Source organism: Rhagoletis zephyria, unplaced genomic scaffold (genome assembly GCF_001687245.7).
Source record: "Rhagoletis zephyria isolate East Lansing unplaced genomic scaffold, Rhagoletis_zephyria_1.1 Rzeph_scaffold_00475, whole genome shotgun sequence".
In the NCBI taxonomy this organism is placed as follows: Eukaryota; Metazoa; Arthropoda; class Insecta; order Diptera; family Tephritidae; genus Rhagoletis; species Rhagoletis zephyria.
In genome coordinates this window covers 139,145-165,339 of record NW_016157559.1, presented here as the reverse complement: position 1 = coordinate 165,339, position 26,195 = coordinate 139,145, and the positions used below count along the sequence as shown (strand labels likewise).

The following is a 26,195-nucleotide window of genomic DNA, read 5'->3' as shown; positions in this document are numbered from 1 at the left end:
AAAAAAAAAAATCCAGCTTTTGACGTTGGAAAAATAAAACAAAGAAAAGCCAAACATATAAGTAGAGAAATTTTCGAATATTTTGTAATAATTTTCTTCATAAAAAATTAACTGCTGCTTTCGTGGATATTGCAACACACGGAATAGATGTAAGGACACAGCTATAAGAGCCACCGCACACCACAGACTTTATCGGCCGCCTATTTAAATGATAGGGCTCGCTTGAAATATGTACATGAAGATGTATGGAGGTGCGCACATTACACCAGCTTAATCGCTCTGACCAATAAGTTGTGGTGCAATGGAAAGACTAGCGAGCACATCTAAATTGGCGGCCGATAAAGTCCGTGCTGTGCGATGGATCTAATCCATTATAAACAAGAAATATTGCTGTTATATTTTCATTTTTATGATTTTTATTAATGTGATTAGCAGTGGCAAAAATACGTATATTTATATTAAAAATTAAGTGATTAGTTATGAAACATATAAATCTTTACATGTTCTGTTAAAAAATATCTAAAATAACAATCGATAATCCCCAAGTTCTATATCGTAGCAGTGGCCACATTGCGTGTTTGTCACAGACACGGTTTATGTCAAAAATTTTGAAGTGAAACTACCTTCTAAAAATTATTGTATCATGGGTATAGGCAAATTTGTTGTTATTAAACTGAAAGTTCTTTTCGAGATATCTAACAACACACACCAAAAAAAAAACGTCAGCCTTCATTTTGAATAATTTAAGCTCCATCATATTATCGCGAATGGTACGTAGCGACACGGCGATATGACCGTAAAACGATTGATCTTTTTGTTGTATTAGTTTCTTGGGCATATCAAACATTATTTTCTTCTTATTTTTTACAGTAGAGTTTAAGGAAGTTCCAACTTTATGTAAAAACCTTATAAAAATCCTAAAGTATTCTGTTTGAATTGAAAATTCAGTACAAATCAGTACAAATTTTGAAAAATCAGGATATTAGCGTACTGATTGAAGAAATGAATAAAATAAGTACAAGAGTTGAAAAATCAGTACTGCACTGATAAAATAAGTACGTCTGGCAACCGTAAACTTGTCCAACCCAGACGGAAGGTTCCTCAAAAAACTTGTGGGTTCGAAGAAACGGAGTCGTTTCGAGTTCACCCAAACGACTTCAACAGACCAACGTCGCACAGTGTTTCGACTATATGGATGCAGGTGGAAATAATAGTACACCTGCACCGATTTCACTGAAACTTGACATGTGCTCTAGTTTTACTTAGAAATAGAGAATTATGAAATTTGATAAAGATGGAATACGCCCTCTACTCTTGTGGGCGGAAACATTAAATTTCATCCGATTTCGTTGAAATTTAGTTTGTAGTCTTTATTTTATTAGAAAAACCGAAATATAAAATATGAGAAAGATTGGACCACTATAACGTCCAAAACTCACAAAAAATGTGGGCACAGTCATTAAATGTGATGGAATTTTGGTTAATTCTTGTTTCCTGCTTTCCACTCTCAGAAAACAAAGGTTATACTATAAAATGACTTAGGTGTAAATACTCGCTTTTTCTGTTGAGATTTTTTCATTGTTCGAAAAATTCTTTTCGCGAAATTATGCAAAAAGAAGCTGAAAATCAAAAATTAAGAAAATTAAAAATTACATATATTTGCAAAGTCGCGCGCAAAGATCAAATTATATATTCGAAAACTACATAAAATTCTCTAAAACATTCGTCTAATGTCAAGACCTGACGGACCGGTACTCACATTTTTTTTTTTTAATAATCTTTAGCATCTACATTTCAAAGTAAATTTTTTGGTAAGAAAATAGGAAAGTACCAAATAAATGGTAAATACCTTCACCTGAATATTTCACGACATTTATATAATTGATTACAGTTGGAAAAGAAACACTTTCTTTAAAGGGTTAATCGCCAAAGGCAACTAAACTGATTAGTCGGCATCGCGCCTAGTCCCGTATTTTTTTGGAAATGTATCGTTCGTGAAGAAGGGGGGTGAGTAAATAATGTAAAATTTGGTATTTATGACTTTTACTTTTCCCTCTCTACGTCCAACCGGTTTTTTATCAACGGTCACCATGACTTTTTTCTACCTGCCTCCATATAGTCGAAACACTGTGCGTTGCAACGTCGCAACGACTTTGATTCGATGAGAAAAAACGACGTCGGAACGACGTTAAATTTTGTATGGAACAAGTAATTTTTAGCAAAAAAAACCGACTTCAACTCTCATATAAAAAATATATATATATATATCTCATGACCCACTGATCGGATCTTAACCAGATTAGTATGGGACCTCCTCTTAGACACTACCTAGACGTGGCCCAAAGTTATGCGGTAACATACATAGTACATAAAAAAAAAAAATATATATATATTCCGACGAACTGATAACCTCCTCCTTTTTTGGAAGTCGGTTAAAAAATGACTTCGTTTCGAGTTCACCCAAACGACTTCGCAAGAGCGACGTCGCAACGACGCACTATGGATCGAGCTAGTACAAAGGCTGATCATAAATGCATTTTTGAAAAGTTGTAAATAACATAAGTGTTTGGTATCATTATTTAGGGAATAAAGCGTGCTTTAATGATGTATTGATTTTTTGTGTGTTTATTTAATGAAATCAAGTGAAAATTGCCTAAGAAGTTGACTTATTCAAATTGTTGAAATTTTTACTCGCAACGCAGTAATTTTCAGATCCGCAGTTTGGGAATTTCTTCCTAGCAAGGACCTATTAAGAAATACGGACTTGAGTTACATGTTATATTCAGATTTAAAATTAGCTATAAATATTTTATTTTGAAATAACAGGTTGCAGCAATAGCTGCTGTAATAAAACACACATTTTGTTTCATTTTTTTAATTCCGATGAAGGATTCGAAGGTTTTCGCCGCGTGGCTATGTTTTGAATTTGAATTCATTAAAAGCATGAAAAATGCACCTACTACACGAAAAAAAAAAGTTTGCGCAAGTTTGTGCCATTTGAAGTTATGATGTTTTAAGTGACGCTACGTGAGAATTCGGGATTTGAGCCGCTACTAGTATCACTGGGCTTTTAACCCTATAAATAATAAATCTTTAAACCTAACAAAAAACAATTTATATATTCGAAAACTAGACAACCGCACCGCAGTTTTTAGAAAAAATTACCTTACACCATGCATACGGAATTACCAAGAAATACGAAGTTACTCTCGATAAAAAAGTTAGCTGCCTACTTTTAAGGATATACTTGACCGCAAAATATAAGTATGTACGATTACCTGCTAGGTCCTCCAACTGCACAAAATTAATATAGCAAGTGGGGATGTGACGGCTCATCTGGACAAAGCGAGTACAAAGAACAACTTCCAGAGGAGTTTGAGTTGATTTCAGACTCAAATCTGTTCACGGCTTATTGTGTTCCTTTGAAATTAATTGATGAAGCATCTGGTTCTATTATCTGGCAAAATCCCGCGCCTTCATCAGTAAGATTTTGTAGACCAATTTCAATAGTTTTCAAAGGAAACCCCAATGAAAACAAAGTCTGTTGTGGATAACATACAGTCCCAAATTGATGAATTACATCCGTTTTTGATTTGTACAGATGGTGAAGAACTACAGGTCAAGTATGAACTTTTCCTTACAATGGTCGATGGAAAAGTTACCCAGGTATTAACAGGCACAGCTTCCAGCTCTACGTGTACTATAAGTGGCGCTACTCCGCGCCTAATGAAAATAAGTGAATTCATTCCAGATTGTGAAGCGATTGAAACCGCAAATAAATGAAGCATTTTGATAAATGTATATTTAATATGTAAAACATATACTATTTTTAGTCAATAATTTTTAGAAAACTATAAGCTTTTTTCAAAGCTCAATTTGGTATACTCTTGAAAATTTTTTTTATTAGGGTGTTTTTATATACTTTTCTTATGGCACCTACTATAATGCAATAGTTCAGTAAAAATTTTCTTTTAAATATATATATTTTTAAATAAAGGGTAATCTATCTAAAAAATTTAAATATATCTGAAGTAATATTTTATAAAAACAATCGTTTAATACCAATATTCAAATATCTGCTTTCCATTTAATCAGAAAGTGTACTTTTTATGTTTTCCAAGTCCACATATGGGTCTATATCTCGGGAACCAAAGGAAATAAAAATGCATGGTTTACACTATCTACACGCAAAATTTCATGATCGTAACTTTAAAAACAAAAAAGTTACAGATTTTTGATCAGCAAATGCCTTATATTGCCCATAGTGCGACGTCTCATCGCCCTGTGGCAAATTGTCGACAATAACGCATCCAAACGCCGAAGTTGTAGCCAATTTGGTTTAAAATTAAATAAAAAAGATTTTTTAAACTGTTGTCTTGGAATGGTAACTGTGAAAAACATTCCTTTTCGACTTTTCGATGGCGAGCTTTATTTTATGCAAATAATTTAATTTACAATTACATTCAAAAAATATTGTTATATGCGTACATATATATTTATAAACTATCTAATTTGTGGGTTTCTTCGGCTAAACTCGTGAGAGTTTACGGGCAGAAGCATATGTATGAATCTTCCATTGTACATAAGCGGGAGATATATATACGTTTCCATAAACAGGCAGAGTGCAGCAATGTATGTATTACGTTTCTGGTTATTAGGGTACAAGTTCATCAATGCAGCGATGTATAGACCTTAGATGCACAAGTGTATATGTATGTACGTGTACAAATTCTAAAGCAATGTATTTAATAATTCAGTAAAAAACTACGCTAAACGAAAATCTTAATTTCTGCCTGATTCGCATGTACACTCGCTAAAACAGTAGCAGGTATTGAATTAGGTACTAACAAATAGAATGAAGGCCTTTTTTCACACAAAGTGGTTTGAATTGTACAAATATTTATACCTAAAGCTAGATTTACATGCGGCGATTTTCTAGGCGATTCAACATTGCTCCTGAAAAATCGCACGTGTAAATGGTGATTCAAAAACCGCTTGCCGCAAAGTAGACAGCAAGTCAACTTTTGCAGGCGATTATCGCCTCATGTAAGGGCAGCTTAAGTTTCCTTCAAGAAATGGACTTCAGTCTAGCCCTTATGCTGACACCCAGTGCAATGTACGTATATGGTACACCCATGGTCTGACCAGACCTCCATACAAAATGTATAGAAATGCAGATATAATTTGCTAAGTTGATAAGTAAAAGTGATTCATTATAAAATTTAGTTATTAGAACGCCCTGTATGTAGTAGTATAAAGAAAAAGACTTTGTATATGGGTATTTCCATACGTTGCATACGTGACAGTCGTACGTTTCAATGTGATACAAAAAAGGAATACCATTTGTTTTCTTTAACTTTTTTGGGTCATTGTATAGCACATAATTTGCTCTATATTTAACCGAAAAATTAAAACAATCTGCTTGGTCCTGAAATATAAGCATTTAAAGAGAGTGACAAAAAATGGAAGTTGATTTTTTCTTTTCTTACAAAATCGCAAAACTCTGTGAATTGTGGATGGCTATTTTCATTAAACTTATTTTAATATGATTTGGAGAAATTCTAGTTGTTTTTGGAGTTTTTTGAATTAATGCAACTTGTTTCAATTTGCTTTTACAATTCCAAGTGTGAAACGTCACGTGACGTGGCGTCACGTGACATAAATTTCCATCGTTATATTTTTGTTAATATTACTTTTAAATGAATTTTTAACGCAAATAAAACATGTATTTTATGTCAAATATACTTTATATTTTGACTTTAGCGCAAATTCAGAGAAAATTTTTGGGGAATCTATGATTTATTATGTTTCAACTACATACGCCAAATTCAAACCAAATCGGACCATAAATACGGTTTTTCGAAATATCTCGACCTTGGCGCCACCTAGGAAGACCATTTTACGCAAACATGATTCTACTTACATAGCCAGTATATATTTAAAAAAGCAGACAAATCGGCCCGTAAATACGTTAGATATAAGACTTTTATTTATTTTTGTCGTGGTGGACCTTCCAATTGAAACACCCATATATGGTTTTCTTCCGATGTTTCATTTATTTTATTTTTTTCTTATATAATACATTTATTTAATACATGTATACATATAAGGAATAAGATAATATTTATGCTTGTTTTGGCGGGATACAGCTGAAGCATTTTTGGAACTGTTCTGGATGTCCTAGACATACAGGCTGCTTACAATTAATGCATAAGAATCTGGTTTTTATATAACGTTGTCTGCTGCTGTCATACATATTTTGCAGTTTTTTATTGCCGGGTAAAATACTGGACGGCCCAGCTTCACCAGTCGGAGTTGGTGGCTGGAAAAATAATAAAAGATACAATTAGTTAATATGTTTATATTTGAATATTTATATATTTGTTTGAACACTTACCGGAATGGGTCTACCAAAAAATGATTCAATTCCGCTGCGCGTATAGTACTGCTTCATTACTTCCTGGTTGCTCATGCGCTCTTCCATAAGAGATTTTACTAGAGATTCGCAAAGTATGTTATAAAGAGTTCTTCTAGCAAATGTGGATTTTGATGGTTCGTTTTCATTAGGTTTGCCAGATTTTTTATGCGCGAAATCAGTACGTTAGACTTTTTCATGCTAAAAAATCAGTACTTTTCAGTACATTTTATTTATTAAGTTAACACCAGATCGCCTTCGTTGTACTGCTTCGGCTTGATACGTTTAGANTGCTCTATATTTAACCGAAAAATTAAAACAATCTGCTTGGTCCTGAAATATAAGCATTTAAAGAGAGTGACAAAAAATGGAAGTTGATTTTTTCTTTTCTTACAAAATCGNATTTATTAAGTTAACACCAGATCGCCTTCGTTGTACTGCTTCGGCTTGATACGTTTAGAGCCTTTGCTCGTTCAACGTCTATACGTTCAGTTGTTCACTGTATAGTTCGCAGGTGTTCATCCCAATGCATGGTACAATAAAAACATGTAGAAGCCAATTTGACGTTAAACCTACAAAAGTCAAAGTTTTGGGGAGAGTAAAAATAAAAATGAGCGTGTGTAAGGAAAAATAAAAAAATACATATCACTGGTTGACGTTTTTAAGTAAATTTGAAGTTTATTTTTATTTATTTATTTTCTTTAGTTAAAATTTGTTAACTTGTATGTTCTTTTCTTTTTTTAATTTATGAGTTGCAGTGTTGTTGGAGGGACTTTTCGGCATAAGGGTCATAGGAACAGCACTTGGCATCAAACGTGCCTTTGCTGTACCTCCCGGTTATTTGTGAAATCTGCTCCTTTAAAATGTTTAACGCACAGCAAGGCATTTCGCTACAGCTCTACCCCACAGCTGCTTTCGCAACGCTCCTTACGCGAAGGACATTGAAGCACGTTAAAAAAATTAGTGGTATCTGCTTTATATTAAACACCACATAAAAAACAACGCTTCAGGTGTTGCATTTTTAACACACACCGCACAACACTACAAAAATTCAAATGTTAATTGAAATTTTTTATTAACGAACATTCAAAAAAAAAACAATGATATGACATTCAAAGCGTAACGAAATATAGGAAATAAAAGAAATAAAAGAAAAACAAGTTGAAGTTTAAAGGTTTGGTTCTCATGAGAGCAACGTCATTTTGGCTTCTACCTGTATTTATGTTCCTTGATCCCAATGCTTGTCGTCTTTTGTCGTTGACAGTATTGTTCGATTTGTACGTTCAGCATGTGAATTCGCTCGAGGAGTTCGTACTGCGTTTAAAATACTTTTCACGTTGTTTTCCTTTCAGTACTGCTGGAATTCTTTCGAGGTGAATGCACTTCCACGATCGGTTACTATTCGTTGAGGCATTCCGAAGTAACTGCTTATTTCGTTAAGCACAGTAATTACATGCTTCGTTGACGTATCTTTCACTGCTCATAGTATACTAAATTTGGTGAAGGCATCCACTAACACCAAAACATGCTCGTTTCTCTTCGCACTTCTCGGGAAAGGACCCAGATGATCGATATGAAGCGTTTTTTACGGAACTGGATCCATATCGTCATGATGGTATTCTTCGTTCTTACTACCTGGTCTTTTATTGTAAGCGCATTCAACACACGCCTTCAAGAAACTCGTTACATAACATCTCATTCTCGGGAACCAAAATTTCGTTAGTATGCGCTGCAAAGTTTTCTCCAAACCGAGATGACCTGTTCTGCTGTGATGATAATCCACTACCCTATACCGCAATGATTTTGGCACAACCCACAATAGTTTCCCATCAACTTTGCGATATAGCCTGTCGTTTTCAATGACGTATTCATTTTGAGAATTATTTCGGTTACTTTGTATTTCTTTTAAAATTTGCTTAATATACATATGGATCCTGCATTTGCATTATATGTATCCTATCTGCTTCGTCAATTGCTTATTTATGAACTTTCATATCTGCTTCTTCAACTTCTTTGGCTAACTCAACCGGCGCTCGGCTGAGACAGTGTACATGCTCCATTCTCGTTCCTGGTCGATGAACTACATTGAGGTCAAACTCCTGGATACGCAACCACCATTTGCTACCCGAGGAATCATTTCACGCTTTTTCATTGTTGCTTGTATTGCATTACAGTCTTTTCGTACTTTAACGCGTTTACCCAGTATGTAATATTTGAAACGTTCAAGCGATTCAACCACCGCTAGCGTGTCTAATTCGTAACTATGGAATTTACTTTCGTACTCACTCGTAGCTCGGCTATAATAAGCTATCGGTTTTAAATCGTCTTTCTCACGTTGCAAGAGTACGCTGGCTAACCCTAAGGAACTTGCATCGCTATGCAACTCGTGCTCAGCATCTGCACGGTATGCTGTTAGTACAGGTTTCGAGGCTAACTTTTCTTTTAGATCATTAAATGCTTTGCATTGACGTGATGTCCACTCAAAGAGTACATCCTTACGTAGGATTTAGTTGTCGCAATGGTTCTGATATAAGGGCATAACCTGGAATAAACTTCCGGAAATAACCACTCAAACCGAGAAATTTTCTTATATCGGTTACAGTTTTTGGTTCTTCAAACTTTTGTATAGCATTTGTCTTAACAAGCCCTGGACTGATTCCATCATGGCCTAAAAAGTTTGTCTCTTTAAAGAATTCACACTTATTTGCATTTAACGTTAGTCCAACTTCTCGCAGGACACTAAATACACGTCTGAGTTTGGGCAGAAGCTCGTCGACTGAATTACCACCCACTAAAATATCGTCCATGTAGTGGATCATGTCACCATTTGCTTTCTCTTGAACTTTAGCCATTAGACGCTGGAATACAATTGGCGCGTTTCGTAAACCAAAAGGCATTCTTTTGAATTCATTATGTACACACGTTGTTATGAAAGCAGTATATTTGCGACTTTCCGCCGCAATTGGAATCTGGTAATACCCACTATTAACACACATACACACAGAAACATGGGAACAAAACAGCGGAGTTTTATCCTCTTTTCATGCCCCACATTTCTTCAAAATGATATATTACATCCACGGTTCCATATTTTCGTGTACGTTTTTACACATTCCAAAGAAAAATTACGCATTCGGGAGAATTTTTTAATCCTTCGGAAGAGTTTTCTACCTTAAAGTAAGGAAAGTTTTTCTTTGACCCAGAGATGGAGTTTTGGTTCAGTGCACAAATATCTAAACTGTTTAGCTTCGTGCAAACGCTCTTCAACGTTTGGTACCGGAAATATTTCTTTTTTAGTCAACTCGTTCAAACGTCTATAATCAATGCATAGTCTATCATCACCATTTTTTCTTTTTTACTAATAAAACTGGACTAGCAAACTCTGAATTTTATTTCACAATTATATCGGCATTCAATAAGTCTTCGATCATTTTTGCAACGATTTTCTTTTTAGGTTCTCTAGGTTATCTGAGGTTAACTCTATATGCATTTCAACCGACTCAGTTTTACCTAAATTTATCAAACCTTTTGAGAATAGGTCACTGAAGTCACCCAGAACAGTAACAAGCCTTTTTTGTACCTCTGTATCTTTAATACCACGCACTAGTTGTTCAATTATTTTGCTTGTTTCAATATTCGTCCCACTGCACTATGGGAAATTTGAACCTATTTTGTGGCCAAAATTCTAAAAGTTGAGATATCAATTTAAAACTTGGTCCAGTAGTAGGACTACAAGTAGTGGCCTTGCCGCATAAAAATTAACCAGTAATGGTCACACCTCCAAAAAATGGCGTAATGGTCACACGGGGTCCAGTGAACCGCAACCCAATAAACAGATGCCTCGTACGTTCTATTTTAAATACCGACTCGAATCCTCCACTGACCTTAAGTTTAAGACTTTCTCTTTGTTATCTGACAGGTTTTGTTCCAACTTTTAAATTATAACACCGTGAATTATTTCATAAAACTCATGATTTTGTACCAAGTAGTTACCTAAGAAAATTTACATTTTCTTTAATATTGCATAAAATCGCAGTATAAGATTATGGGGAAATAAGAGATCAGGGACTATTCTACCGATTTGTGATGAGGTTTCTTTTAACGTTTTTGAAAATTTTTTTAAAACACTAAATAAACTTTTTTTTTAATTGTACAATTTCACTTTAAAGTCACTTAAATGCGGACGTTTCTTTGGCACAACCTTAAAACTATAATACAAGTTTTAATTGGTAAATATTCTGCTAACCGTCACTCTTTCTTTCCACTTTTCACTTTTGAAAAGCAGCAAATAGATTACGAGATATACGCATTTGAAAGTGGCACAAAATCAATCTACACATTTTTCGTTTACAGATAATTCCGAAACTATCTCTTTGAGGGTTACCAAATCAACGGTGTGTCAATTTATCGAAAAACAGAGTATACAGTTTTTACTATGAAGTATTCTCTGTAAGATAAGACAAAAAAAAAATAATTTCAAGCAAGTCAATAAATTGACTTTTGGCCACAAAATAGGCTCAAATTTCCTATAGTCCACTGTTACATTCAACAGCTAAAATATTTCCATTTAATCTGGATAAATTTTTACCACAATTGTAGTGTTGAAAATTCATTGTACCGTCTGTCATTTTTACGCTCACATTCGGATAAATTAATATATCCTGTCCAAGTAACAGATCTGTTTTTAACACATTATCGTCGACGATATAAACATATGTCTCGAAAATAATTCCATCAATTATTATTTCAATTTTCATTTTATTGTTCAGCACTTTTACACCACCACAAATGCCTTTCATTTGCAATAAACACCTTTCGTGTTCATTATCGATACACTTTGCTATCGATGACTTAATCATTGAACATTGACTACCAGTATCAACGACGTCGATAAAGATGTTTAACTGGGAGTTAGAATTAACTAGACATGGTGCAAACGGCCCTAAGTCATTCTAGCAAGGTGTAATTTTTTCCATTTTTTCAGGATTAGTACATATATTTGAAACTAGGTAAATGTTAAAGAGCTACATATGGGCATTTCCAATCTGGCGTTACGTGACATTTGTATGCTAAAATGTAAATAAAGCAGGGACCGTAAATAGCAGTAATTTTTTTCCAACAGTTAAACTTGGCCAGACATTTTCTAAGTTCGAAATAAAAGTCTTTCCGGATAGTAAACAAACCGCTTATCCAAATTAAACAAATTTGGTACCAAATAAAAGAGAACTTTAATAGCTTTTAAACAGAAATAACGATCGATCTATTTATATTTTTTTTAGAATGTAATACAAAAGAAATGCATATACCTGACCCAACGTTTGTTCTATGGTAATTAAAAAACAATTTTTATTTAAATATTTTTCAACAGCTGTCTTTCTGCTGGCTTTCCTCGTTTAAATAGTTCAGTTTTAAAGCTATTTTAGTCCTCTTTCAGTTGATACGAAACTTGTTTAATTTGGATAAGCGGTTTGTTTATTATTAGGAAAGGACTTTTATTTTCGACTTAAAAATATCTTTCCAAGTTTAGCTGTTGAAAAAAGTAACTATTATTTACGGTCCCTGAAGTAAAGAATTAAAAAATCACAAATTTAAAAAGGGTTTTCTATATTTTTCGTATATTAAAAACAGAAGTGGATTTCGACTTGGGTTACAAAATTAGAAAACTCTGCAAATTGGGCAGGACTGTTTTTGTAGTAATATTTATTTTAAATATTTTAGGTTAATTTTCCACGTGTTTAAATGTATAAATCTTTTCTACTTTTTGTTTAATCAGCTGAACTATCTGGCGTGACGTTACGTTACTAAAATTTCCATTGAAAAAGTTTTGTTAATATTGTTTTTGAACGAGTTTTTACCTAGCTAGATCATTTTTCGCGAAAATGTTTCCGCCTATATAAGCAATACATATTATTATAATTATACAAGTAATTTTTAGGCAAAAAACAAACCCGACTTCAATTCCCATATAAAAATTTAAGATTATCGTTAATTTCTTTAATATCCAATGATCGGATCTAAACCAAATTAGTATGGGACAACCTTTGATGTAACACTTTCGCTTAAAAAAAATAATTATAGAAATCGGTTAACGTGGTCCAAAGTTATGCGGTAACATACATAAAAAAAATAAAAAAATGTCCCGACGAATTGATAACCTTGCCCTTTTTTGAAGTCGGTTAAAAAAGAAGCCAAATTAGTTCATAAATAAACTAGATATATGAATTTAATTTTTTTTTGGCGGTAGACTTTCCGCTGGAAAAAGACTATTACGCAAATATTTTTAAATATTATTTTTTTAAATTTTAATTAGGAGATATACGAATCCTTATGGAGACATCCCGAGATGGTAGTAATCCGCCTTTTTTGAATAGTCGCTAGTTAATCATGCCTATTATGGTATCCGACAGATGGTTGCGGAGGAAGTTTTACTCACTTTTGATAGATTTTGTTATTATCGAAAACGCTCGATAATGCAGTTTGCGGATGAGTCAAAAGAGGTTAATGCAGTTTGCGAATGAAATAAAAAAGTGGCATCATTGAAAACGCATCCGATCCGTGATTCGTACAAATTTCTCTATCTGTCATTCACGCGCCATTGTGCTGCGGATACTAAAAACCATGATAAAAACATAGCAAGGTAGAACCGTTCTCAATTTGTCGGCCATGATTTTTTTTTGAAGTTTGCCAACATTTTAAAATCATATAAAAGTGAAAATAAAAAATTTAAATTGTTCGAAATTGTTGTTGCTTGAGATTGAAAATGAAAATGTGTGTGTGAGTTTGTGAGTAAATTTAAAAATTAAATTGTTTGGAAACGTCAAGAATTTTAAAAGTGACTCTCAGCGGTTCTACCTTACTATATTTTTATCATGCTAAAAACGATAAGATGGATAGCAATAAAATGTAAAAAAATCACAATTATTTATTGCTTTAATATTGTAATATTGTAAAAAAATACACAAACTTATGTGTTTTAGGAAGCGTACAACGACCAGGGAGCAATTTAAATGTTTAGTTTCCAAAATGAAGGAGCATCCGGACATAGCAAAAAATTTTACTAAAAATGCACCTGATTTGGTAGAAAGATTTTGGGAAAGTGTGCGAGAGGAGTTGAATTCGATTGGACCGCCATCAAAAACCATTGCCGAATGGAAAAAGGTTTGCGAAATGTTGAAAAGCTAAAATATATTATTCACTAAGTTTGAACCNATGCTAAAGTAATCCATCTGGGACATAAAGTGACTTCTAAGATGTTTAGTACATCAGAAAGTACTACAGAGACTGTGGATTGTGCCATGCCAATATTAAAATCTTGGCCAGTACCATTCTGATAGCCCCCTTCAGCTAAAAACCTTAAACAGGCTTCTAATTTAAGCTCTGGCGTTATGGAACATGATCTTCGAACTGGAGGCAATTTCTGCATTAATATTTCCAAAACGTACTTGAATGCTAACTTGTTAAGCCGGAACTGTTTTACAAATCTGTATAAGGAACTCACATGTTAAAATGAAATAAAGACTTCAATAAATTTACTCACACCTCATCCGGCAACTCGAATACATTCACAACATTATCCCTGACTTTCCTTCTAGTCCGTCGGATATCACTCCTGGTGTTTTCATCGAAATCAATAAAAAAGCCACAGAATCCATTTAATATTTGCAATAAATTTCACCAATGTTAACAAAAATCCTTCACACATATAAGCACAGCTGATTATGTTGGCAATACAGTTCACAAGAGGCAACGCAGTGCATCCGTCGGTATCAATAATAGCGTTTACTTAAAAAAGTGAATCGAGTACGGATCGGATTAGATCCGAGCTGATGGAATCCGTCGGATACCATAATAGGCATGAATATAATATATGGTTTTGGTGGGTTTAAGTGGATTGTCACTCAGGTGAAAGCAATTAGCAAGTTTGCCATTTTGATATATAAATATAATATGTACTACATCTTGATCTATAGACTATTGCATTCAATTTGGGTTAAATTTGTGATATTTTTCCGATGGTTAAAAAAGGAGCACTTAAAAGGTTAAAAGAATAACGAACATTTCAAAAATAACACAGCCGCACAAAAGGCGCATCAAAAAAAAATAGATAGCCTGATCCCCGGACCCCGACACTTGTATTTGTGGGTGTGTGGTTGTTTACAGCCATCCTGTAACCACACAAAAAACATGTCGGGCCCGGTTTATATTTTCCCTATTTATTTTGATGTGCTGAGCACGTATCTGAAGTTGATTTTTCTGTATCACGTCAGGATTTTTTTCTAACCTCATAAAACCTGCCTGTCATATAATATGCGCCATGGTTTTTTGGGTTAGGAAGAAATCCTGACGTGATGGAGCAAAACGGACTTCAAATTCGTGTTCAGGGCACCAAAACAAATGAGGGTAGGGTATTACTGCCAAAAGTACATGACACTTTTTTTGTGGGAATGTGTAATTATCGAAATCGGCTAAGATTTGAAAAGTAGGCAAATTTTTTGACACAAAAAAACAATTTCCCCACTGTTAGCCTGAATTGGAACAGATTGAACGCACCGTTGTGACACTTCTTCATATGTACATACATATGTATGCCACTGGTTTAATCAATCTAGCTACGTCAATGTATAATCTAACTAGAGATGGCGGAGATTAAATATAGTTATAGGCAATTCTGTGATAACTTTAACATTCGAGCTGTAAAGTATTTCCGTGACGCTTTTCTTTGTCATCTTCGCACCTCCCGCCAAGTCACAATAAATATCAAAAAATAAACACAATCATATGGTTCTGATTGCCATCAATATTTAGGGCCAGTTGTTCAATGTCTGGTTATCACTATCTACCAGTTAAACATCATTATCGACGATTTCGACATCATGCATATAGCATGTGATCGATAAAGCAGTCTTTGCATTTAACCGGAGCTTCTGCCTCCGATTTGTGTTAACCAGACATTGAACAACCGGCTCTTAATGTAAATGACTGGTAAACAGAGCGAATATACAAATTCAACAACATGTAAGCATTAAGATGCGCAATATATTTTCGTTTATGAAAAGGTCGTTTATATAAATTCGCTTTTATCATGAAATTAATTTTAAAAGTTTAGTTTAGGATATGTAAAATGTAGAAAAGATACCAAAAAATAAAAAAATGTTTTCAAGAGCCGTATGAACATTAATTTGTTTCACTACATTACTTTAAAAAGTGATGACGATATTTAAAAGCAATATCTTACAGAGTCATAAAAAGTATACTTGCAGAATTTCAAAAGAAAAAAACTTTAGACTTTTTAAATATGATAGGAGCGAACTGATATTACTGACTGACATTTCCTAATAATTTTGCTTTTAAAGAAGTTTGTAATTTACAAAATAAGACAGACCCTAATGCCCATGTGTGGCAACAGTATAAAAACAGAAATGTGGTAAAATCAAATAAAGTCATAAAGAAGTATGCAAATAAATATGCTCAGTTGTTGCGAAGGAAAACGTTCTTAACAATACAGCAATATTTATTCCGGCATAAACCAGAAAATTTAAAACAAAAATATTAAATAAATCACGCGCAGTTTAGTATAACAACAGAATATAAGTTAAAAATAATTTATATGAATTGCATACATTTGTACAGTGTAGCATATGTGCATTAGGGTACTCCAGATCATAAGGTGAAAATTTAAATAACATACACATCTATACAGTTTTATTACAGTAGTTTGACGATAACTTGTACCGACTCAAAGTTGAAGTTTCGGTTAATAACTTGAACTGAACTTACGAAACCGTACAAAATTACTTCTCACACCCGAAAAATTTCACATACATACGTACATACGTGCGTATATAGAGGTTTAATTAAGTAGGTGGAGTGCAATAACGAGCGAGAAATTACGCCCATGGATTTATTTCCTAAAAAAAAGAAACAAAGCCCGCGGGCGTTATTGCCTTTGCGAAAAAGAATTTAAGCCTGCGGGCTTTATTGCCCTTTGCCGGTGGGTACTATTTTATTTCCGATATGGCAATAACGCCCGAGGTCTTCATTTCCTAAACAAATTTTATTTTGGCTCTTGTCTCCATTTTCCTTTACTATAAGAAGAAATTGAAATTTACTAAGTTCAATGCATGTAATTAATACATATGTTTGTATGTATGTACATGTGTATGAAAATTAAATAATTCAAAGTTTCAACAAAAAAAGGAACATGCAAAATACCGTTCGATTTTATGCGTATACTGCAGAAGGGAATTCAACGCAGAACTACACTGCATGCAAAAATATAGTAATTCGTTTAAAATACATTCCATTTTATACAAATGTATGCCTGCATACATAATTGCAATGTTTCAGTAAAATAAAGCCAGAGAAAATACTACTCACGGGCTTAATTTCCTTCTTTATGAAATAAATCAAGCGGGCGTTATTTCCTTTTCTTTGGGAAATAAATCCCGCGGGAATTATTGCCAAACTATTAGACAACGATAATTACAAATCCATAGTCAGATTAAAGAAATTGATGATGGTGAATAAAAATGCATATATGCAGCCTTTTTTGGCTATTTTGAATTTTCTAAATTCGTATAGCTCGATTGGGCTAACTGTTTGCGAAATATTGAATTTGTTCCGCTTTTCGTTTATTTGGAACCACGGTGCGCCGCATAGAGCCAACTTTGCTACATATTTATTAAACTGCATCACCAAAAAAAGTTGCGGGTTTTCGAGTTGCGAGATTACAAAATTTATTATATTTTGAGACGTCCACCAAAATATTTCGGAAAAATATTAAGATTTAAGCGATCTGGACCGATTTGAAAATACCTCCAAAAATTGAGTTATTTATGAATAAAAATAGTTTCTTAAAGAAGTTTTTGAAAAAAGTCTACTCAAATGACAAAACAGCTTAAAAACTCTGCATAAAAGTATTTAAAAAACTTATCAACGGAATCATAATAATGAGATTTTTGATGCTGTTTTTTTACTTTTTTCAAAGATTGATTTACGAAAAACTTAAATAACTGGGCCAAAACTATTATGATTTAGACTTGTGGGATCTCGGAAGAAAGGTATTTTCCCACTATATTTATTTATGTGCAAAAAAATCATTCGTGTCCCTTTTTTTCAAATACCAAAACATCTTAAGTCAACTTTGAATGATGATCGTTCATACTCCCTCTCTCTTTCATCCTTTGAATGAGCTTATTAGCAGAGAAATAAAAGGGGTGATTGGAAATACCTTTCCAATGATACCTCACATGTCCAAATCGGAAGAATTTAGGTTCAGTTATTCAACCTATTTATTATCATTTATTAAGTTATATCAATCTTTGAAAAAACTTAAATAACGATATAACTGCAATAACGAGCGAGAAATTACGCCCATGGATTTATTTCCTAAAAAAAAGAAACAAAGCCCGCGGGCGTTATTGCCTTTGCGAAAAAGAATTTAAGCCTGCGGGCTTTATTGCCCTTTGCCGGTGGGTACTATTTTATTTCCGATATGGCAATAACGCCCGAGGTCTTCATTTCCTAAACAAATTTTATTTTGGCTCTTGTCTCCATTTTCCTTTACTATAAGAAGAAATTGAAATTTACTAAGTTCAATGCATGTAATTAATACATATGTTTGTATGTATGTACATGTGTATGAAAATTAAATAATTCAAAGTTTCAACAAAAAAAGGAACATGAAAAATACCGTTCGATTTTATGCGTATACTGCAGAAGGGAATTCAACGCAGAACTACACTGCAGCAAAAATATAGTAATTCGTTTAAAATACATTCCATTTTATACAAATGTATGCCTGCATACATAATTGCAATGTTTCAGTAAAATAAAGCCAGAGAAAATACTACTCACGGGCTTAATTTCCTTCTTTATGAAATAAATCAAGCGGGCGTTATTTCCTTTTCTTTGGGAAATAAATCCCGCGGGAATTATTGCCAAACTATTAGACAACGATAATTACAAATCCATAGTCAGATTAAAGAAATTGATGATGGTGAATAAAAATGCATATATGCAGCCTTTTTTGGCTATTTTGAATTTTCTAAATTCGTATAGCTCGATTGGGCTAACTGTTTGCGAAATATTGAATTTGTTCCGCTTTTCGTTTATTTGGAACCACGGTGCGCCGCATAGAGCCAACTTTGCTACATATTTATTAAACTGCATCACCAAAAAAAGTTGCGGGTTTTCGAGTTGCGAGATTACAAAATTTATTATATTTTGAGACGTCCACCAAAATATTTCGGAAAAATATTAAGATTTAAGCGATCTGGACCGATTTGAAAATACCTCCAAAAATTGAGTTATTTATGAATAATTCTTAAAGAAGTTTTTGAAAAAAGTCTACTCAAATGACAAAACAGCTTAAAAACTCTGCATAAAAATATTTAAAAAACTTTTCAACGGAATCATAATAATGAGATTTTTGATGCTGTTTTTTTACTTTTTTCAAAGATTGATTTACGAAAAACTTAAATAACTGGGCCAAATCTATTATGATTTAGACTTGTGGGATCTCGGAAGAAAGGTATTTTCCCACTATATTTATTTATGTGCAAAAAAATCATTCGTGTCCCTTTTTTTCAAATACCAAAACATCTTAAGTCAACTTTGAATGATGATCGTTCATACTACCTCTCTCTTTCATCCTTTGAATGAGCCTATTAGCAGAGAAAAAAAGGGGTGATTGGAAATACCTTTCCAATGATACCTCACAAGTCCAAATCGGAAGAATTTAGGTTCAGTTATTCAACCTATTTATTATCATTTATTAAGTTATATCAATCTTTGAAAAAACTTAAAAACAGCATCAATAATCTCATTATTACGATTCCGTTCAAAAAAAATTTTGTGGTGTAAATTTTTTAAGCTTAACCCGTTTTGTCATTTGAGCGGGTTTTTTCAAAAAACATCTTTAAGAAACTATTTTAATTCATAAAAAACTCCATTTTTGGAGGTGTTTTCTAAGCGGTCCAGCTGGCTTAAATCTTAATATTTTTCCGAAATATTTTGGTGGACGTCTTAAAATATAATAGATTTTATAATTCCAATGGAAAAACAGTACCGATTTTTTTTTTTTTTTTTTTTGTATGGGGAGTGATGTAGTCTAATATTTATACTATAAATTAAAGAAAATATCAGCTCTAAGACGTTTTTCAACAGAAGTTTTAACTTTGTAATACATTGGACTGGAATTGTTAATGTTTTCTTCTTTTTACTAAGTCCGCAAAAACAACAATTCATTGGTTTACTGACTTCAAGTAAAAAACGCAATTTTTGCAAAAATTATTACTTCAAATTATTCGCTAAAATGCTAACAATACAATATACTTTTACAAATATACTCGCAACCCAATGTGTTCCCATGTGAAAGATCGCGGGGCAAATACTTTACCTTGATATACACATTTCATATATATGTATATATGTACTTATATACATATGTATGCATGTATATACATACAATTATCCACACTTATGCGCTTACAATGTGCGCACATGTATGTTAGAGACCTGCACGAGTAAGTAAATATATAGGTAACAAGTTAATAATCGCCGAGTATGAATAGAAACGATGCGAATATTTGAATTTAAATTTGACATCGTAGACAAATTATCGTTTTACTTGGTAGCAAACGGATATTTTTTTCATCATTCATCATTTTCATATGAGACGTTTAAGGCTGATTCACATACAACTTTCTTCGCTTTGCTTGATAGTTCTTTGCTTTGACATATAAGATCGATGTAGGCATATGCATGAGTACGCTCACATAAAAAACGTTTGAAGCAAAGCAAAGCAAAACGAAGCAAAATCTTGGGCAACTCTCAACTTTTGCCCGCTTTGGCGATCAGCTGTCTACATGTATCTTTTCTCGTGCGCTTGCATTTGCATTTAATGACAAAAATAGGGTAAATAGTAATTTTTATTGCTATTATTAATGCTTATTATTATATTGTTATCTATTTTACAGATAAAAAATATGGAGGAAAAGGAGAACGCAAAAGCTGTCAAAGCGTTTATTGTAGCATACCTTCTGCGTTTCACGCTTTGTTGTCAAAGTTTGAACTGTCAAGCAAAGCGAGGAAAGTTGTATGTAAATTACGATGAGCGAAGTTCAATTTGAAATATTTGTCAAAACGACAAAACTTTAAAATTTATTGAACGCGTAACAGGCTAACCTAATATTCACGCACGCCAATTTATTGTCAAAAATTTCTCATGCACATGCAACTTGTATTAGATCAACCGAAATTGAACGGCGTGCGTATGAAGCTAACTCAATTTCCAATTTTTGTTCTGTGTGACATATTGATTTGACGTTTCGCTCAATGAAATCAAATGCAAACGCATGCAAGTCAATTTCGGGTGACGCAAAAAAACAAATTCGACGGCATGCGTACCAAAACGCAAGCCGCGAATATTAGGTTAGCCTGTAAGCATTAGAAAGAAAAATTTTACGGCAAAACAGAAGTGCTAAATAAAATAAAATCGGGCGAATATTTCGCGATTGGAGCAACAGTCTCCAGTCACGTATGGTAAAGCTCTAAACAAATTATAAATTCTGCACGTCTGAAGTAGTTCTGCAAAGCGTATTTTATAGGGCAAAAGAACATATTTAGAAAGTTAAAGCTTGGAGGATGCAACACAACACAGTTCTCTATTATAAAATACATATGAATTATGAAATTAAATAAAAAGTTCAATAAAGGTTGTTTTTACAATTAATTCACTTCTTCTTTAGCCGGTAAATTATTAAATCTTTTGATTTATTTCGTTATTAATAGCGATGTCTCAAACATGTGTATTTGTTACATTTCTCTCAACTTTTCCCACGTGACGCGCTTGCGGCGAAGCCAAAATTGTAATCGTCTGATGCTGCTAATACTCGTACTCATACGATGCCGGAATCCCTCGTGCAGGTCTCTAGTAGGTATGCAGCTAGCTGAGGAACCTCTTAGAATTGTTTTGATTTAAAATTATTAACCCAATTTATTAACATAAGTGTGCTAATAATATTTTGAATTGAACACTCGCCAGCGTGCCATAGCGCACGCGTTCCCGCGCATTACTTACCACCTCGACCAGGCAGGCCCAAAGTCCCGACAAATACAGCGGCATCGACACGTCAATGGCGGTGGCAAAACTTTCAAAACTTTGCTAAAATTTTGTCATTTTACACCTTCGCATATTTTCAGTTGCGACATGAAGCTGCGCGAATAAAGTCGAAAAATATTTCTGAGCACATTTAACAACAATTAATGAAACTCCGTGAGAATAAAAGACGATAACTTGTGAAACACAATTTTGGTATCCTAAGAGCACTACACATAATAAACTTGCAAATAGAAACACAAAGAACAAAGCAACAACATAACATGTCAGAGTTGCAAGTATTTACCACAAATTCCACAATCAATACTCCAGACACAGTGGAGCTGTTCGAGCTGCCTCAGAACTATTCGATACTCATTAACAAGCTGGAACGTCTGGCACTTGGTCTAGACTCCACATTTGGCAACATAACAGTGGATCGCAAGGAAGTCGAAGTGGCGGTCAGCGGGTCAAATGAGTTCCTCGATTCCTTCGCTGGCCCACTGGTTACTGGTCAGATATCCCAGCATCACGTCATACATCCGCATCATGAGACCGAGATACCGGCAGTGGTCAGCGACATTTGGATTGGTGTGATACTCACGCTGCTTATTGTATCGGTGATATTTTTCATTTGCTCCTGCTTTTTGTATCACAAATTCCAACAATGGAAGAATTCATGTAAGTAAAAGAGACGTTAATTTCTGAATGAAGAATTCTGAAAATCATAACGGAGAATAGTTGAGATAAACTTTTAACAATTTCGATTTATGATTGAACAGGCGCCTCCCACCACAACCATGGATGGCCAACTCGGCAAATGTTTTATTATTTTTAAAACTCAACAGTTACAAAGAAATCTTCATATTTCGATAATTGATTAAGATAATTGGATAATTCTAGGATGCCAGTAAAAGGAAAAAATAACTATCCATTTCCGGTTTCCACGACATGAAACAGCCATTACTTTGATTGTCTCATAAAAGGAGATCCTTATTTATTTCGTTATGTTATGATTTTTTTCGATGAAAAATAATCGCTATTAATTGAGTTTTCGAATTTTTCGTATGTACGTATATGTAGTTGCGTTTTTATGAACACATTCAATTCGTTGCAATCAACAAGCCGAAATCTAAAGATAGAGGTCCCAATACTATTGAAAAGTTTTTATTAAAAAATAACGACAACTCTTGGTTGAAAAAATCAAAATATAACTATTAAGATTGCAAGCTAACTATTAAGATTGCAAGCTAACTTGCGGGTTGAATGGTCAATTCACCAGCACTTTCACCCTTTTTTACAAGCTTTTATTAAGTTTCGCCTTCATGTGTAATCAAAATTTACAATCAATTTTTAACCATATTTCCGATGAGCTGGATACTTGAAACTTCCAGCTTGGCTCATAACCCGATGAAAATGCCGTATGAAAGATTAATTAATCCGATAGGTGGTGCAAGTGTAGAGATATTTGAAAACCCCGTATTTATGGTCCGTTTTGTTTTTTATTTAGAACTTATATTACTTAAATGGAAAGAAATAACTTCAAATAATTTAGTCGTTAACGTGGACCGCGGGTCGATTTTTTCTTTTTTTACTAACCACTAATAAAACTTTTCTTAGAATTTTTTTTCATTAATTATGTCAAATTACGTATTAGCTCGTGCTCAATTTTACTTTTAAGACAATATTCACTTTTTTTCAAGTTTAACAGCTGATCACAGCTTTGAACATGACAATGGCAAATCGCCCATTAAATTGCTTGTGGCCTACACAGTGTTAAATTCAAGTGATTTTGACAACCCCTACAAACAAGAAAGATAAAATTTGAACGTGTAACTTTGAGGTAAGACATACACTGGGGATCAAAACCGATTGTATGTACGACTTTTTATTACTTACAGTAACATAACTTTTTTAATAATAAGCGGATTCCTTTGAAATTTCCAGCAATTGGTCCTAATTATCTAAGGAATAAAGCCTAGTATACAAAAAAAAAAAAAATAAACTTATAAAAGAAACGAGCGATACACAGCAAAATCGCAAGGCAACTCTAATCACTCAGTTTTGAACTTTTCTGTTTTGAGATTTAGGAGGTTGATATCAAGAGGATTGTGGAGACTACCTTGTCTTTAATAGCGATTTGCATACGTCTGGATATGCTCTCTACTGAGTTTTCAATGATTTCGCTTGGAATATTACCCCGTTATAATTTTACTCGACTCCAAAACTCTTCCATGTTCTTCGTAGCTCGCTTGTGCTTTGCTAATCCTCTCTTGACCACAGCGCTCAGTTTTTCGATGGCGTTGAGGCCTGGGATTTGTGCTGGCCACTGCATTACCTGAAAATTTTGCTCCAGCAGCCGGCGGTATCGAATAATTTTCAGAATCCTTTGGATCTCCGTCCTGATGGCAAACAACTTCTTCCTCAGGGTATGCGCTTTAGGCTACAAAGTAATATTCCAAGAAATCATGGAAAACTCAGTAGAGAGCATATCCAGACGTATGGAAATCGCTATTAAAGACAATGGAGTCTCCAGAAAAGTTCAAAACTGAGTGAATAGAGTTGACTTGCGTTTTTGCTGTGAATCTCTTGTTTCTTTATTAAGCTTAGTTTTTCTGTATACTAGGCATCCGCTTATAATTGAAAAAGTTATGTTACTGTAAGTAATAAAATGTCGTACAAGCACTCGGTTTCGATCGCCAGTGTACATAAGTACATAGATTTTGCTCATACGCCATGCCCCACGTTAGAAATCATGTCCTCACACATGTACTTATGTATGTTCATACATAGTATTTGTGTACCTAAAAAATACATAAATACCTTCAAAAATGCGCAAAAATAGATTTGCAAAGATAACTATTGTTATGCAAAGTAAGTCTCATTAGCGACATTAGCTATTACCCTTCTCTCTTTTTCCCATCTTCTTTGCAACCAACTGCTACGCACCCACTGAGCTTTAGCATAGATACATAAGTAATGGAAATGTATCAAGTAAACTTTTGCACAGAGGCGGATCTAAACTCTGTTGAAAAAGGTGTGTTTTTCACATTTCCTCATCGTAAGCTATCCCAAAAAAACAAGGGCTTTTCTGTCTTCTCGGAATTAGATAGAGAAGCAAAGCGAATGGGTCTGGTGGGGAAGGAGGACAAAATGAAGTATCTCCTGTCATCAGACAAACAGTCAGAGTATAATGGCGTTTTCATTTCTACAAAATATGTTGCCTCTTATTTGCCCGGTTCTTAGGGCAGTTTTCACCATCTCTGGTTAACACTAATCCCCAGTTAAACATTGTTACCGACGTTTCTGACTCCATGCATATAACATTGTGTCGATAACGTCGGTAACGATGTTTAACTGGAGATTAGTGTTAACCAGAGATGGTGAAAACGGGCCTTAGTGTTTATGCTTAGAGGGCAATGAGGAGGTAACATTTTTCGGTAGAAACGAAAACGCTATAAGTGTCTTGCCACCCACGTCACTGTTGACAGTTACAAGTCTGAAAAAGTAGACGACTTCGTTCATTTAGGAACCAGCATTAACAGCAATAAATAATAATGTCAGCCTTGAAATCCACGATTGAGAGAATACAAAGGTTGCGCCGATCTCGCACCGCTATTCCTCTCTTAACGAATTTGACAGAATCGTTGTTTGCATGACGTCACACTGGTGCAACATGTTTACGTTTTCCTTGCAACATTTTTTCTTCTTCTTCCATTCTTGCTCACGTTTTGGCATTTCTCTCTCGCAATTGCACCAGTGTGACGTCACACAAAAGTTATTCTCAAAAATCCTCTCTGATCGGCGCAATCTTGTATTCTATCATTCTTGCTTGAAATCCAATGGACTAGTAGGCTATTGAGAAGTAAATTCCTCTCTCGTCGTACAAAAATCACACTCTATAAAGCTAAGTGTACACGGTAGAGAAAAAACGCTAGATTTAGACAAAAATCTCACTAGAGACGTGTAAACACTCAATAGAGCTCTACGAGAGACTCACCTACAAAGTCTATGTGAGAGTTATTTAGCGAGATTTTTTCGCCGTGTACACAGTCCAACGAAGCTAGATCGAAAACTCTACGACAACTCTACGCTCTATTTAACAAGCTAAATAGACTTTTTGCTCTACGGAGACGTATTGGCTAGTTTTGACAATGAATTTCATTACAGATTGTTAAATTTTGAAATGGCTGCGACATTAAATCATATATTCGATACAAGCACACAATTTTAAGTGCAATTAGAACGTAGCCAAATAATGTACCCTCTTATCTTCATCGGTATATCAATGGATTTTCCAATAGCCTCCGTCCTTTGCAAAGGGGCATAATTATTGGTTAAAACATAAGGGGTATTCACAAATTGAGCAGGTGGTCTAGCACTCTGGCAATAGTCGTTGCTTGAGTTATCGGCTGTTTTGTCAGAGTGCCAGGCCATTTGCTCAACTTGGTGAATACCTACATACATATATGTAGTAGTTGGGCTGGAATTTTAAATATTAAAGGTTGTATGATGCGAGTCCAAAGTAAAAGTACACATAGTACCGAAGATAAAGGTTGCCATGTTTAATTTTTAAGTGTATTTGTCTACTTTTATGTAAAATTTTTTTCAGCAAATAAGCACAATTTGAAAATTTAATTCTTGTTCATATTGCGAAAATGTATTTCATGACGTCAGAAA

General features: G+C 34.1%; 1 protein-coding gene across 2 annotated transcripts in view; it reads left to right on the top strand.

The window, feature by feature from the left end:
• The window catches only part of LOC108359836 (uncharacterized), a 165,901-nt gene that overhangs the window by 10,835 nt on the left and 128,871 nt on the right, over positions 1-26,195 (top strand). For both annotated transcript variants that reach the window (XM_017611900.1, XM_017611901.1), the window contains exon 2: positions 21,620-22,196. In XM_017611900.1, the coding sequence (XP_017467389.1) occupies positions 21,800-22,196 (397 nt within the window). In that variant the 5' untranslated portion in view covers positions 21,620-21,799. The remainder of the gene's footprint in view (positions 1-21,619; positions 22,197-26,195) is intronic.